Source organism: Bison bison, unplaced genomic scaffold, assembly GCF_000754665.1.
Source record: "Bison bison bison isolate TAMUID 2011002044 unplaced genomic scaffold, Bison_UMD1.0 scf7180017864333, whole genome shotgun sequence".
In the NCBI taxonomy this organism is placed as follows: domain Eukaryota; kingdom Metazoa; phylum Chordata; class Mammalia; order Artiodactyla; family Bovidae; genus Bison; species Bison bison.
This window is the reverse complement of record NW_011494905.1, coordinates 1,124,587-1,141,255: the sequence shown is the minus strand read 5'-3', so window position 1 is coordinate 1,141,255 and position 16,669 is coordinate 1,124,587. Positions and strand designations below refer to the sequence as shown.

Here is a 16,669-nt window from a genome sequence, read left to right as displayed (position 1 = left end):
CAGGACAGAGGATGAGATGGCTGGATGGCATCACTGACTCGATGGACGTGAGTCTGGGTGAACTCCAGGAGTTGGTGATGGACAGGGAGGCCTGGTGTGCTGCGATTCATGGAGTCACAAAGAGTCGGACAGGACTGAGCGACTGAACTGAACTGAATTTATATGCTATCTTTCCCAGTTCATTCATCTGTTTTTAAAGTTAGCTGTTTGACAATAAAATAAAAATGAATTTTAAAAGGAGAATTCTCTTGCAGTCCAGTAGTTAGGACCCTGTGCTTTCACTGCTGAGGGCCCAGGTTCAGTCCCTGGTCTAGGAGCTACGATTCCATAAGCTGCTTGGCATGGCCTAAAAAAAAAATAAAAGAAAGTTGGCTGTTAAAGTTCTTTTAAAAGTTTCACTATATTAAATCATGTAATACTAGCTCTAAGAGCTAATGATTTTCCTTTTTATATCAGCACTTTATGAGATATTGAAGACCTTCACAGATTTGTTATTCTTTGTATGCTATGAACTGATTTTATTTTTTTGTTAGTGTTGTGTGAGAAGTTTTTTCTGACTCCTCCCAATTTTGAGACAGAACTTTCCCTCTGATCTTATTTTCTCCGGAGCTCCCCTTTGAGAAGGGGAAGAAATCTCAAGGATTAGGTACTAAGGGGCCGTGCTGGCTGAGAAGGAAAGGCACCCGTTTGTGGCAGCGCCTGTGTCCCACTGCCGTTCTGCACAGAAACTCCTGCCTCAGCTTTAACTTCCCCACGCGCTTAGAAACAAGGATCGTGTGATGCTCTTTACTAGCCGCAAGTACTGTATAAGGATACTGTGCAGAAACAGGCGTTAAAGGACATTGGGTTCATGTCTAGCTAAAACCCAAGAATATGATGAGGAAAAGGCAGGAATGGCCTTTTTCCTTGAGGATTTAATTGGATCAAGGGACCAATTAGACATGGTAAACTACATGTTTTATTGAAATTAATTAGAGAGTTCTAGGGTAGGAGGTCAGTGTTGTCTTTGTTTGCGCCCTAGAATATAAGCGGAATAAGGGCATTTTTGTTTTTTTCCCCACTGTACCCCAGAACCTAAAAACAAGTGTTTGGCTATAGTAATAGATGCTTAGTGAACATCTGTTAAATGAATATGAAACAGTTTTTTATTTAATCTTAGAAATCATCCTATTCCCCCAAGTCAGATAAAATGTCCAGTATTTAACTTCCAGTCAGAACATGTGGGTATGGTGGTATGGATTGCTCGTGGTACCTAACCCTCAGCATGGGTTGCATGTTCCTTTTGTGTGAGATGGCGGATGCTATTGATGTACACGGTGTGGAGAAGCTCCTTCACAAGGGAGGACCCTTCCCTCCTTTCTCTGCTTACTTGGGATTTAGAGCTATATTAGAGATTCACTGAATTTTTCTTAGTCATCCTGAGCATAATGAATAAGATCAAAGTCTATTATAACTGCTGTGAGTAGTTCCTTCTTTTCAGAAGTAAAATGACTGTTGGTTTATCACTCATTCCCAGGCATTGAGGACTCACAGCTTCTGGCTTGAGTTTTTTTTAGTTGTGAAACTGTCTCATCAGTGTGTCAAGGCACGCCATTGTGCTTGTCTTCAGGGAAGAGACACCACCTCCATATGAGTCACTCTAGTCCAATCACAGGAAGGGTTTGCAGTGGCCACTGTGCCGGGAACAACCTTCCCTGGTGTTTTCCCGTCAACAGCCTGTTGCCCTGGGCTGATAAGCATAGACTAGAGTGAGAGAAAATTGACTTGGTTGAAGACCAGTCAGTGTCTCCATGAATCACATGTTGTTCTTCTAGTTGGAACACAGACTATGGGGTGGAGAGGGCCAGGAAAAAGAAGCCAGCTGTCAGCAACACACGCTCCTGGTGAATTCACTGATGCTGAGTACCTGCTCTGTTCCAGGAAATGGACACAGGAAAAAAGATGCAGGTAAAGGAAGGAAGAGGACAGATTTGAGTGCTGTTTGGAGAACTCAGGAAATCAATTGACAGTGAATTGAAGAGATGCTGAAAGGATGGCACAGGTGTTGGTGATGAGGCATGTGGCTCCCTTTGCCTTTATAAAGATGGTTTTGTATTTACCCTGTGCCACACAAGGATAACATTTATACATGCAGATTGTAATTTGTCTTGCATCAGGTGTGTATATATATATATATTAACCTCGGCTCTAAATATGATGTGTAAGTATTTGGTTTTACCCAGTTATTCTTAATTACAGATAATAAATTGAGGGCCTTATAAGGGTAACTAATCACTTCATTAGAAATACAGCTTGGTTTTGTTAACTGGAATATTCATCACAGCACAGTTCTTTCACTTCTTGCATGAAAAGCTATAAGCTGGCTTTGAGATCTTTCACTCAGTCTTACCCCTCAAGATCTCATCCTCCTGAATCCAGATTCATGTTTATACTTGGTCACATGTGAAGAATGTCCTTTACTTCTGAGATTCCATTCAGCAATCCATATTTCAGGGAGGGTTCTCAAACTCTTATCTGTGAGGTTCGGCACAGCACTGACTGGGGCCGGTGATAATGAGCAAAGGCCTACTAGGCTTGCAGGTGTGCACAGCTCCCAGTCCTGCACCAGGAGAGCTATCAGCCAGGGGTCAGCTGATCTTGTGAAGGAGTCCATAGTTAATACTTTTAGTGCCCTCTCTAGGGGGCATTTATATTCAGCAGATTCTTCTGAGAAGCAAAGCTGCTGTTGCTGCTGTTTAGTCAATTGCTAAGTCATGTCCTACTCTTTGGGACCCCATAGACTGTAGCCTTCCAGGCTCAAGAAGCAAAGAATGAGCCACTATATTGAAGTTTGAGGTGGACAGTGAGAGGGAGAACCTAGAAATCTGTTCCTAAGACTCATTTTCCCAGGATTTGCTTGAGTTGGCACATCTTGTCCAAGATTTGTTGAACTGAAATATATACGTGAAATGTAAGTTTTGTTATTGGTGGTTTAACAATACCAGAGTGACATTTTAAGAGCAAAGACTTAAACTTATAGACCATAGTCAAAAATATTGCTCCCCAGCTGTGAGACTGAGCAAGGGATTCCTCAGTACCTCAGTTTACTTATCTGAAAATGAGGATACCAATCTGTACTTCACAGGGGAGTGGTGAGGCTTAAATGCAATGCTCAGCACCCATGGCTCAAGCAGTAAAGAATCTGCCTGCAATGCAGGAGACACAGGAGACATGGGTCTCATCCCTGGGTCAGGAAGATCCCCTGGAGGAAGGCATGGCAACCTACTCCAGTATTCTTCCTGGGAAAATTCCATGGACAGAGGAGCCTGGTGGACCATGATCCATGGGGACACAACCGAATCGACTGAGCACACGCGCACACACACACACACACACACACGGCATAAGTAGTGGTGGTTTAAGGGAAAGCTTCTGCTAAAAACAGTGATGAACATGTTGGGTATATCTCTGAAACATTAATAAACTCATCAAATAATATAATTTGGAGAATGGGCAAATGTTCCATGAAGCCCATGGAGAAATTCTGGTAAAGCTAGAGCTAAAATTGTTTCTCTGTATCGTCACAAAATGAGTTAATGAGGTGGTTTGGTAGGTGGGAAAGGTGGTATTATCTGTAGGGAATTGTACACAAACTTTGATAAAACTGGTCACAGTTTTTCTATGTCAAGTTTTTTGGTTTGCGGTTTTTGTTTTTGTTTGCTTGCTTGCTTTTGCTTTAATTTACTAAAGATGTCTTTGATAAAGAAAAATAAGTATTTTCTCTGAATAAGTAAGATTTTTGGTCTTCCTTCAGTTCAAATATTTCTATTTACCACTACCTCAGTAAAAGAAGCCCCCTTTACAAAAACTGAATATGAATCAAAAAAGAGATTTTAGATATTGACTTCCTTTTTAAAGAACTAAAATAGTGAGCCTCTGAGGAATGTGATTATCTTCTTCACCAGAACAGTATATGGCGGTTTCAGTCACAGTCAAGCATACTGATTCCTTTTAACAGAAGATGATTTTGATCTTCCTGAAAGGTTTGTAGAACCCTGCTGGTGGAGTGAAACTCAGTGGTCATTTAATGCAGGTGGTACTGGTTGTACCTGACCCACTAGGGGGACTCCTTCACTCCTTGCCCAGGAGTAGCAGCCTGACCTGTCTTCTCACCAACATATCATCATCTAATCATTGCACTGACTCTTTTCTTTTCTCCTTCTACCTCTTTCAAGAACAATGAAGAATCCTTGATGTTTTTCTCAATGGGGAAGTCTAGAATTGTGTTGGCAACCTCTTGAAAAGTCAAGGCCTCTTTGGGAGGTAAATGAATAAGTTACAAGGTCTCAAACTATTGCTAATCATAGTCCCTGATTTCTTTTCTGTGTCGTTCAAGTAGTGGACTTTCAGGAGGTCCTTTCTGTGAATTCTCATGAAGCATGAGTGTATTTGGGCCACTTGGGGGTTTATGGTTTTGTGGACATAAGTTTATAGACCAAGGGAATTTACTGGTTTGTAACTGCAGTTCTGGCTCAAAACCCTTTGCAACAGAGCACCACAAAAATACCTGACTTAATCCTTTTATGATTTGGCCCATAATACTGCTAATATTCACAGGGACTTTATTCTGATCACGTTTTTTTCTCCGTAACAAAAAAAACCCCAAAGCCTTTTTCACTTTTTAACAGTTTTTATTTTGAAAGCCTTTGGTTTTCTAATAACTTATGTTTATTTTAAGATTCCATAGAGACAGAGGCAATTGTTCTTAATAATTTAGTAACAAAGTGACTTTAACAGTTCTACTGACTTTTTAAAATCTTGCCCTGTGCCCTGTGTGTGTGTGTGTGTTTGGGGTGGGGGTTACTTTAAAAGACAGCTGAGTGCTGTGTAGGAGATTGGACATGGCTATCACCGGTGATTCATTTGCTTCCCTGATTCATTCCTAGCCTAGGTCCTAGTTCAAGTTAGCACAGGATGTCCCTTGTACAAAATGTCCAGAGGTTTTAAGGAGAACTTTCAGAACTAATGAGGAATGGGAAGGAGATAAAGTGCCTCAAACACTAATGAGGGCAGGGGATGCCGAGGAATCTGACAGAGCACTAGAGAAGGAGGCGTGGCCGAGAGCGCTGGTGGTTTCAGTCTTGGCGCCGCCGCTGTCCTTGGAGTCGGTTAGCACACCTGCCTCTAGATAATGCACATTCCATGGTGCTTTGGATTCCTTCCAAGATGAGGACCATGTGTCATCTGATGGAGCTCAAAATTGCTAGGAAACAGATGGGACCTCGTTGGGTAGTATCTGTCATTGAACCCCCTAAGCACTCTTATAGGATCCTTTTTGCTTCCTCTGTTGCTTCTCTTGCCTACAGTTTTCCCGAGATCTTCTGATCCTTAGCTCACCTAATTTTCAAATGGAATCTGAGATCCTGTGAGGTGAGTTTCCACAATATATGTTAACTTTCTTCTCTACTGTGGCCCCTCCGCATGGTTAAGGCATGCGCTAGAGTTCCCAGTGTGGTTGATCAGACTTGTGGTTAATTTACCAACTAAAAACTACAGCATTATCCACTTCACATGCAAGCAGGCGTTACACACACACACACACACACAGAGGTTTGGGGTGGTTCTTCAAAATCACAGAGACACCTTGACAATTAAATATGATTTTACTTCTCCAGCTGATTGCCCAGCTATTTTAAGCAATAGATTTTACCATACAAAATAATTCCTGACAGGTCCTTGAAATTTGTAATAATGGACATCTCGTTTTATCTCAAATTCACTCAGAGCTTTCTATTTCCTCTAGGCATCTACAGCACAAAGATAATAACATATTCATAAAAAGTATCCTGCTTCACTTATATGTTGAAGAGCCTTAGAAGAGCTGCATTTAAGTTTCTTTGTTTAGTTAAGATTTGATTGTCTACTTGTGTTTTTACTGTTGTCACCAATCACCTAGAATATAGAATCCATCAAAGTGGACAGTTCCCTGGCCAAACAGGAGCGTTGTAGGGCGATATTATTCTTTTCCTGGATGTTGTAGAGGCTGAGCTTCTTGCCTGAGTAGAGAAGAAAAAATAGAAGCACGTAAGACACTTGACTTACTTGAATATAAAAGTGGGAAATGCTGAGTTCCTGAATCCTAAAGCCTTGGGGAAAGAGCGTGTTTGTCTGTATTGATGGTTTACCTGCAGGTCTTATTCTGCTTTCAGTTAAAATTTTTAAAAAATCAAACTCATGTTCCTTACCGCCTTTGTTTACTCTTGTTTTTAAGGAAGACTGGGCGTGTTGAAGACTCAGACCTGGCACACATATAAACTACAGGTGTGACAAATTATTTTGGGTGGAAGGGTAAGAGCCCAAAGTTAGAGCATTTCCTGGGGCAAGAGATTTTAAAGATAAGGAGATGGAGAACAGGGCAGGAACAGGGTCATGAATGGGAATTTGGACATGGTGACAGTCGTTCAAAGAAGACAGAAGCAACCAGTCCTGTTTCTGTTTCAGAAAGTCACTGGTGGCCGAATGTGGGGTGGACGGGAGAGGAGAGAAACATGAGATGGCCAGCAGGCAGCTAGTAGCTGGCTGTAAGTGTTCTGGGGGGTGGCAAGGATGAGAAGATATGTCAATTATGTATATGTAGAGAAGCTTGATTTACAGTATAATGGAACTATGATACTATTCCTTTTTTGAAAAAAGGATTAAAAAACTTTGTTCTTCAATCACTTTCCTAAGTTATTGTATAAATTTGGCTTGTTTGCGAGCAGGGCACGTTTTTATGGATTTCAAGGGAGAAAGATCCACGTATGTTGTTCAAGATGGAGCCAAATGCTGGGTTTCTTCTCTAAAGAGGGGAATGAGGTCTTCCCTCTCCTCTTTACTCCCTGACAATGAAGGACAGAACCTGTGGGGCTGGAAGGCCCACAGCATCGTAAGTAGACTACAACCAGCAACAGGAGTGCTTTCACAGTCCCCGGAGCTCCCTGTCCTCCTCCTCTGCTGTGTGCTTGGCCCCTGGCTGGACAGGAGACCAGTAAACAAGAAGCCTGTCCTTGAGGAAATCTCCAGTCCAGAGAGGGGACAGTGCCAGCAGATAAGTAATTACAGCATAGAGGGAACTGTTATAGAAACTTAAAAGTGCATGGAAACCACTCTTTTCTGGAGATGCCCTGGAATTGTCTGCAGATGTGAGCTGGGTTTTGAAGGGCACACAGAAATCCCTCCCAAGGGGAAAGGAGTAGGGCATTCCGGGTACCCTGACGAGATGACCAGTGTCTAGATGATGCCATGGGAGTTAGCGGATCCCAAAGATCCTGGTCACTCCTGATCTGGAAACAGCCTCTCAGGGTGTTTTCCCAGGTGACCTGACTGAGCTCCAGGTGAGCAGGTTCTACTACAGTGAGCTCCATTTCCCCTTATCAATTCTCAGTTCCTCTTCTTTCCATCCTGGTCTAAGGTTAGAGATGAGACGCACTAACTTTTTAGAGATGCTTTCTCCCAGAACCCTGCTTAATGAACATTCCACTTACTCAGCTGATTGCCTGATGTGCAGTCCTGACGTGACATATTATGAAGTGTCATTATTTTAGACCCATTCAGTTAGGATTTGGGATCATCTGGACTGGGTGGAATTTGATTATTTATACACTGTGAACAAAGGAGTTTGCCAGATAAATTAATCCTCTGTTAAATAAGATTCCAAGAAGGATGCCTAATGTAATCATGTAGAAAGTAAGGTGTTTGGGTTTTCTTTATTTTTTAATCAGATTCCAGGATACTTTAAAAAAATGAATCTTGGCAATTCATGAAAGCAGCCCTAGTAGGAGTTTTAATTGTTAATTTTTTAAACCAATAAGACACGAACGTATTCTCATTTTTACAAAAAGTGAACAAACCAGAACTAAAATAAAAATTACATGTCTCATTTTGCCAACTAAATGTTTGTAGCTACCTTTTTCTTTACATACACACATCTAATGACATGTAGTTTTGTTTTGCACTCTTGTAAAATAGGATCAGCCTAATCTGTAACTAGCTCTCATCTTACAGTATTCTAAGATGAGTGTCCTATGACCACAAACATATGTCTACTTCATTCTTTTGGACAGCTGTATAATGTTCCATATTATAGCTGTACTACGATTTACTTATTTATCTCCCTAATGGTGGATATTCAGATGATTTTCATTCTTTGTCAGAACAAAGCATTAGTATCTGTCTTTATTCAAATCTTTGTGTCTATGCACAAGTTTCTTCCAATAGGATTTCTGTTGAATTCTTGGTTAGTAGTTGGAGTCAATGTTTATTTATACTTGGAGATAACAAAAGTATTTTTCTTAGAAATACTCAATTTTTCCTGCAAATTATGCTGCCTTTTCTATAAATAGTTAGGCTTGTGACATCCTTTGTGGAGCATTCCATGGAGCCACTGTATGGGATGGTGTCAGCAATTTTATTATAAACTCTTGCCAAAGGCAGTGTCAGAAATGAGCCTTCATAACACAGAAGTAGAAATTAGTTCTTGATTCTTTTTTCTCCTTCCTATCCTGACACAAGATTATAGAGATTCTACAGAGTGGCTTATATAGTATAGTCATTTAAGCAGCTCTGGTAAAGCATGAATGCATTCTTATTTTTAAAAAATAAGATGGAATTAGGATATGGGATCTGGAAGAGAGGGATGGCCCTCCCTTAATTTAATAAAAACAATCTGAGAAAACAGGAGCCCCTCAGATCTTTTATTGTTTGTTTCTTATTTCCTCTGCCTATGTACTTCTCTCTCTCTCTCCTTTTTCTCTCTGCGTGAATTGTAACATTGCTTTCTGTGGCTGTTGCCCAGATTAAAGCGGTGGAGAAATTTGTGACTTCATAGAGCAACTATTTGGTACCTCTGATACAAAGGAGAGGAAAAGTAACGGGGGCATGCTTTGGCTGCCGCATCTCCACTCTTGCAGCCCCCGAAGGGGATTTTTATGGGATCTCAATGCCAAATCCTTCCAGTGAAATGACCTCGCCAATATTGAAATGTGATTTGTGTTTTCCTTCCAAGATCTAACGTGTAGTTCAAAGATAGAAAAATTCTTATCTTCTTGTTTCTTTTCTTTTTTCTATCTAATTTTAAAGCTTAGGTAAAAACAAGAAATGATCTAAATCAGAGTTATTAGACCAGTAAGATGTCTTGGAAAAAGAGAAAGATCTTCTGAATAAAAAGGCAGGAGAAGGATTTCCCTGGTGGTCCAGTGTTTCCAGTGCAGGGGGTGTGGGTTCAAACTCTAGTCAGAGAACTAAGATCCCACATGCATCAAGGCCTAAAAAAAAAAGGCAGAAGGTCCAATAGGGTTGGGCTAGGTGGCGCTAGTGGTCAAGAACCCACCTGCCAATACAGGAGACATAAGAGATGAGGGTTTGATCCCTGGGTTGGGAAGATCCCTTGGAGGAGGGCATGGCAACCCACTCCACTCTTCTTGCCTGGAGAATCCCAGGGACAGAGGAGCCTGGCAGGCTACAGTCCATAGGGTCGCAAAGAGTCAGACATGACTAAAGCAACTTATCACACACACGAGTGCACTTTGGTGTATCCAACTTGTGTAAAATAGAATGAGCATGCTCTCTCTTGCCAGTGTATCAATAGAAAGATATTACTGTTGGGTGAAAAAAAAAAAACCAAGATGCAGTGAGTGTGTAGAATATGCAAATATTTCTCCAAGAAAAGGGGAAAACAGGAATGTATATTTGGATTTACTAGTATTTGCATAAGGAAACTGAAGGTTACACAAGCAATGAGTAAGACTGTTCGTGGAATGCCTCTTTAAAGTGTCCTAATTTTTGAATTAGGACTGTATTACCTACTCAGAAATAAAAAATAATTTTTTAAAAGGAAATTCTGAGGTGTTAGCAAAGATCTTGTTTGAACCCACTGTATATGTGACTTTACTTCTCATAGGTACCTTTTAGGGTAGGGTCAGTTGCAGGACCATGTATTTTGAGGAGAAAGGGAATAATCTGTAATTATAACACATATGGCAATTTAAATTCTACCTATTTTGATAGGAAATTGAAATGGTAGATTTGCATCTAAACTATTTCTTTAGCTTGTTCAGACTTCTTAGGTTTGTTCTTAATTTTTTTCTTCAAAGTAATTGAAAACTTTAAAACAAGATGCTCTTTTTTTTGTTTTTTAATTTTTAATGAACTATAGCTGATTTACAATATTACATTAGTTTCAGGTGTACAGCATAGTGATTCAGTTTTTTTGCGTGTGAGTTTTTTTTCAGATTATTTTCCATTGTAGCTTATTACAAGATGTCAGGTATGATTCCCTATGCTATACAGTAGAACATTATATAATGATAAAGGGACTAAAACAAGAGGATATCATACTTATTAACATACATGCTCCCAATATAGGATCACCTAAATATATAAAGCAAATACTAACAAACATAAAGGGCAAAATTGATGATTAGCTTAAAACAAGATGTTCTCGATTCACAATCAAAACCCCTTGCCGAGGCCTTGGTTAACACATGAGAAAGTGTGGTATTAAGCCTGTTTGTTGTGTCTTTGCTTTTATTTTCTACAGGAGCAGGAAAATTCAGATTCGAAACATCCCTCCTCACCTGCAGTGGGAGGTAGGCCAATGTCATTTCTGTATTTATTATCTTCCTGCTCTCTGTCTTCACTTGCTGATGGAGTAACAGGGCATTTTGTCCCTTTGTTATAGTTCCCTTTCACATTTAGGAATTAGAGGTCCTCAGACTTCACCTTCTTCAGCACCCTAATGGGAATGATCTGCCCTGAGTTTGGGGTCAGAGTCGTCCCTTTTGTTGTGCTGGATATACACTTTGATCCCTTATGTTCTGTCTTCTCGGGAACCAAGCACCAGCAGACAAACTAAACAAAATAAATGCCTTGCTTGTGATTTTTATTCCATGATTTTAGAAAAGATTTTTACCTTTCTAAATTATGATGTGGGAGGAAATAAAATAAATTGAAAATCAATAAGAATCTAAGGTTCTCTGTTAGTTTGGGCAAGTGTTTTGTTTATTTTGAATTAATTGTTGTGAATAACAGTTAAGACATATTTTCAGAGTTGTAAAACTTCTTACAAGATTGTTACATTGAAATAAGATAGAATATGAGGAGTAGCCTTATTGCCTCAAAGGCACACTGCCCCATGTTCCCCAACTCAAATGGAATCAAAATAGACTTAAAGGAAATAGAATGTTTTGGCTAACATTTTTGTTACTTTAAGGGGAAAAAAAACACTTTTTATTGTGGAAAACTTTGAGCATATACATATCTCATTGCTTCATAAAATAAGGAGATCCCTAAAGGAAATCTGATGGAAGAATGGTTAAATCTTTCAGAAAGGAGAAGTGCTTTTTGTACATTAGTCTGCTTCTCATTTCAAAAGCAAATGGGCTCCAACCATCATGAACATGATTGTTAACAATTACTAAGAACACTGCTGTGCTTCTTCAGTGAACAGACTACTCAGGAGCCAATAAGCAAATGAAAGCTCTGTGTATCTATTCATTTCTAGCTGTTTTTATGAAGACCTGAAATTCTGACAGTGAAGCTTCTTTTTCAGGTGTTGGATGGACTTTTGGCTCAGTGTGGGACAGTGGAGAACGTGGAGCAAGGTAATAAGTGCTGAAATTAGCCTGTTGAATTTTGAGAGGAATATTGCCTGTTACTTCTGAAGGTTGGGTCAAATCCAAGGACAAATAACAAGTTTAAATTCCATTGAAGCAAGCTTCCTAGAGTATATGTTTGTATATCTGCATGTATGTAAGAAATGTCTGTATCTGTCTATCCATATCTATTTTTTCAAAGAATGGTTTTCAGACTATTTTTCTTATACTCTGTAATGTACTCAAGCACTGGACAAATTGCTGTCAGGATGGGGGAAGCTTAATTCATTTGGAAGTAACTGTATTTATACTGTGACAACTTTCCTCTTCCTGATTAAGAACAACATATCCCTGATGTCTTGGACTGTTTCTCAAGGTGTAGGACTCCTACACCATTATCACCTGGAGCACTTGGGAAAATGCAGTTTCCTGGGGCTCACCATAGACAGATTTACAAAGTAGAACTCTCTGGGGGAAGAAGTCATGAAACTGTATTTTAAACAGTCACTTCCAAGTGATTTTTCTGTGTACTCATTTGAGAGCCTCTGTCTTGGAAACAGTGTTGTAAATCCCCAGAAAATGTATATTCTTTTTCCTGCCACTTTATTTTTACCTTCTAAAACATTTACCTTTACAGACTGTGAAGTCATACATAACTTAATATTCACTTAGGAAAAAATCACAGAAAATGCATTTTCTCATATGCAGTCTATCTGCTAGTATAGTTAATAGTTTTTAAAGCAGTAACTATTCAGATGCTCTATACTCCATGAATATTAAAAATATTATTATTCAGTTTCATGCTGCTGACTGCCCATCCCCAAGTTGGGAGGTAGGCCCACCAAGGTAAAGGGAAAGAGCCTGGAAAGAAGACATGATTTATAAGGATTCTGTTTTCTCAGTTCTTGTTATTTCCCTCAAATGCAAGACATTTTAGTAAGAATTGGCTGTTGTAGGCAAGATGACTTTCCAGACATGAACCTGTACAAGTTACTGGCTAAGACCATGTTATAAACTCAGGACAGTGCCATGCAAGGAAGCAATACTCCAGGCCCCTGGGGCAGTCCACAGCTCCAGGAGCACCTGTGCCCTTGAAAGCACCCAGTTTCTAGCTGCCTCATGACTGTAGGGTATAAGTGTTGGGCTGTTGTTTTGTTCTGTTTCATAGGTAATTCCTGATTCAGCAGGAAAGCATTCTGCAGGAGAATTTTAAGAATCTTTATAGAGTGTTCATGTCCAATGAAATAAAGTATTTGAATGGAGTTAGTTCAGTTCCTCCTAGAATCACAGGTCTGATTTCCTGAAGACAGATGTCTTTGAAGAACAAAGAATATAAATAAGAATGAATCTGAGACTTTTAGTGGGTAGCTTTATTCAGGAGGTTCAAACCCAGGCCCTTCTTCTTTTTTGGGTCTACAGCCTCATCTGTTGGACTCCAAAGTGTAACTATGAGACCTAGTAGCATTCAGGGTATCAGCACTGAGAGAGGGTGGTTGTGGGTGCACATGCCCTATTTTGCACTGAGAGGTGCAGTCCTGTGAGGACCTCTGTGTTAGAGAGCAACACGAACACTCCGAGGCTGAGGCCAGGACTGGCTTCAGTGTTGGTGGCCTGTATGTCTCAATGGCAGTTCCTTCCTGAGGAGTATGCACCCCTCCCCATAAGGGCCACAGCTGCTTTGAAGTTATTGGATAACAGTGACCATTAACGTTTTTGGAAATCGTATGGAAATTATTAGAAAAATCCATGACCCCACAGATTTGAATATTTTCAGGGAAGTGGGGAGGGTAAATATAGAATTCCTGAAGCTCTAACATGGGTTCAAAATTAAAAATCCTTGCACTAGAGGCTTTTATTATTACTTTGGAAAGCAGCTCTAGTGTGGTTTTCTTGAATTATGCTCTGCTTAATGCCGTTACTTCCAAGTCTCCTAATAGCTTAAATGTTTTAATGGAGAAGATTTTGAGTTAGTCATGTCTGTTGGTTTTGGGGAAACCAATATACTTTTGGTCTAAGTTTACTGACTTGGATGGAGAAAGTTTTGTCCTGTCTTTTGAATTCATTTTTAACACCTGACTTTGGAAGAAGATGTATCAATTATTAATCAAGATAAGCCAACTCACAACAGTGATACCTTGTTAGCCACTCTTAGAGTTTATATGTTCTCCTCTTTGGCCAAGTGGGTTGGAATTGCCAGTTTTCTTGATTCATTGTACACTGTTACTAGATTTAACTCACACAGCCGAATTCAGTCAAAGCGGAACAAATGTTGTAATAGTTCAACCTTATCCATAAACAAACAATTAAAATTAAAATGCTTTCTTATTATTTTATATATATATATATCCAATTATCCAAAAATTATAGCAGATAAAACTGATAGTGGTACAGTAAATTAATGCAAACTTCTTGGAGAGTAATTTGAAAACAATCATTAAAAAGCGTTATGTTCTTTTGACCCGATTATTTTTCTTCTAAATGACACTAAAAATAATTCAGAAGAACACAAATCAAGTGGCATTTGCAACAGTAGTGATTTTTTATCAACAGTCTTCAGGGTGGCAAATACTGAGAACAACCATTTGTCAACAATTAAGGAATGGTTAGGCAAAAATCATGGCCCATTTGCTTGCTGCAATTTTATGTAGACATTAAAAATGAAAAATCCAAAGACACTGTGCATATACATATACACATGCAGAAGTGTTGATAAAATATGGAAAATACTGCTTTGAATTATATGTACAATTGACTACAAATATGTATATACAACTGATTGTAAATTACTGTGAGTGCACATGAATAAAGATAGAATTCAAATAACTCTTAAGTTTGAACAATGAGATTTTTGTGCATTTTTCTCTAAGTCTATTTACATTGAGCCAGAGGGCTACAACTTTTTTTTTTTTCTTTGACAATGTAGTTTTTGCTTCTTTCCTAGTCAACACAGACACAGAAACTGCCGTTGTCAACGTCACATATGCAACAAGAGAAGAAGCTAAAACGTAAGTGGATTTAGCTTATTTCCCTTTAAATCTGGGCTGGGGAATGCTGAGGGAGCTTGTCTTTGGATTCCATTGAATCCTGTGTTTATAAACCTTTTCTGAAAAGATGCAGATCGTTAACGCATCAGTAGTAGTAGTGTAGTCGCTGAGCCACGTCCAACTCCATGCGACCCCATGGGCTGTAGCCCGCTAGGCTCCTCTGTCCATGGGATTCTCCAGGCAAGGATACTGGAATGGATTGCCATTCCCTTCTCCAGGGGATCTTCCCGACACAGGGATTGAACCCAGGTCTCTCACATTGCAGGTGGATTCTTTACCATCTGAGCCACCAGGGAATGCAGATCTTTGACACATCCATACAGCCCCAGGGAATTTATACCAGGGTATCTGTTTGTTGACTGTACAGAGATTTTTTATCTTGAAAAATGTTGAGCCTTGGCATCAAAACCAAGGTGGGAGCTGTATCTTGAAACAGTCAGGAGTAGAGGACGCCATGTCTCTGACACTGTGTCCCCTAGAGTCTGCTTTGACAACTGGAAGCCCCTTTCACCTGGAGCTTTCTCCATGCACCATGAGGAAGAAACCCAAGCCTGTTTCTGTCCACACTCATTGGATGAATGCTGAAACTTCCTTTTCCCTCTATGAATATTAGAAGGGGGGAGGGGTTCACCTCTGTGACATCAGCCCAAGGGAGCACTGTCATCTTGGAGTGGTTCATCAAAGAGTGCCTGGCTCCGGCTCTTCTTCCTGTTCACATTCACCTCCTGACCCCACTCATGGCGACATTGCTTCAGTGATGGTTAATTGTGAGCTTGGCTATTAACACACATGGGATTGACTATTTTAAAAACAACAACAAAAACAAGTTCCTTTTTGTAGAAGGCCCATGAAGTGCCTGTCAGGTCATCATAACTAGAATTATGGTCACACGTGGTCATGCTTTATGGAGGTGGCATAATATTCATATTGGTTATACATCCCAGAATTAGTGTTTTTTTCCAGGGTTTCCACATCCATGAATACGTATTTAACCCGTTCTCATACCACTGGTTTTCAAAATGTTAATTTTGCATTGAAAAAGGCAACAGTCATTTGCTGTTGACTTTTTAAACATTTTTAAATTTTATTTTATATATTCTTTTGGCTGTGCTAGGTCTTCATTGCTGCACAATTTTTTCCCTCTAGTTGTGGCAAGTGGGGGCTGCTCTATAGTTGTGGTGTGCCAGCTTCTTTTTGCAGTGGCTTCTTTTGTTGCAGAGCACAGACACTAGGGCACTCAAGCTTCAGTAGTTGTGGCTCCCAGGCTCTAAATCACAGGTTCAGTAGTTGTGGTGCCTGGGCTTAGTTGCTCTGCAGCATGTGGGTCTTCCCCAATCAGGGCTCAAACCCATGTCTCCTGCATTGGCAGGCAGATTCTTTGCCTCTGAGCCACCAGGGAAGCCCTGCTATTGACTTTTGCACGTGGATTTAAGCAGGACACATTTACTAACAACTCACCTTTACAGTTTTTGTCCAGCTGCTACTTAGGTAGGACTTTTGTACATGATGCTGCTACTGCTAAGTCGCTTCAGTCGTGTCTGACTCTGTGCGACCCCAGAGACGGCAGCCCAACAGGCTCCCCCGTCCCTGGGATTCTCCAGGCTAGAACACTGGAGTGGGTTGCCATTTCCTTCTTCAATGCATGAAAGTGAAAACTGAAAGTGAAATCGCTCAGTTGTGTCTGACTCTTAGCGACCCCATGGACTGCAGCCTACCAGGCTCCTCCATCCATGGGATTTTCCAGGCAAGAGTACTGGAGTGGGGTGCCATTGCCTTCTCCGTACATGATACTACTTTGCTGCTTTTATTGAATTCACAAAGTGCTGCTTTGTAATAAATTTGCAAACCCTATGGACTCTCTGGTGGCCCAGTGGCTAGGACGCCGCACTCCTAATACAGGGGGCCCAGGTTCTGTCCCTGGTCAAGTAACTAGATCTCACATGTCACAACTGAGGGTTTGCACGCCACAACTGAGAGTTCACATGCAGCAACTAAAGACTCAAGATCCTGCATGCC

At 40.3% G+C, this 16,669-nt stretch overlaps 1 protein-coding gene across 3 annotated transcripts in view; it reads left to right on the top strand.

Annotated features, from left to right (window-relative positions):
- IGF2BP2 (insulin-like growth factor 2 mRNA binding protein 2) overlaps positions 1 to 16,669 on the top strand; it is a 170,297-nt gene that overhangs the window by 117,404 nt on the left and 36,224 nt on the right. For all 3 annotated transcript variants that reach the window (XM_010853878.1, XM_010853879.1, XM_010853877.1), the window contains exons 3-5: positions 10,556 to 10,604; positions 11,567 to 11,618; positions 14,551 to 14,614. In XM_010853878.1, the coding sequence (XP_010852180.1) occupies positions 10,556 to 10,604; positions 11,567 to 11,618; positions 14,551 to 14,614 (165 nt within the window). The remainder of the gene's footprint in view (positions 1 to 10,555; positions 10,605 to 11,566; positions 11,619 to 14,550; positions 14,615 to 16,669) is intronic.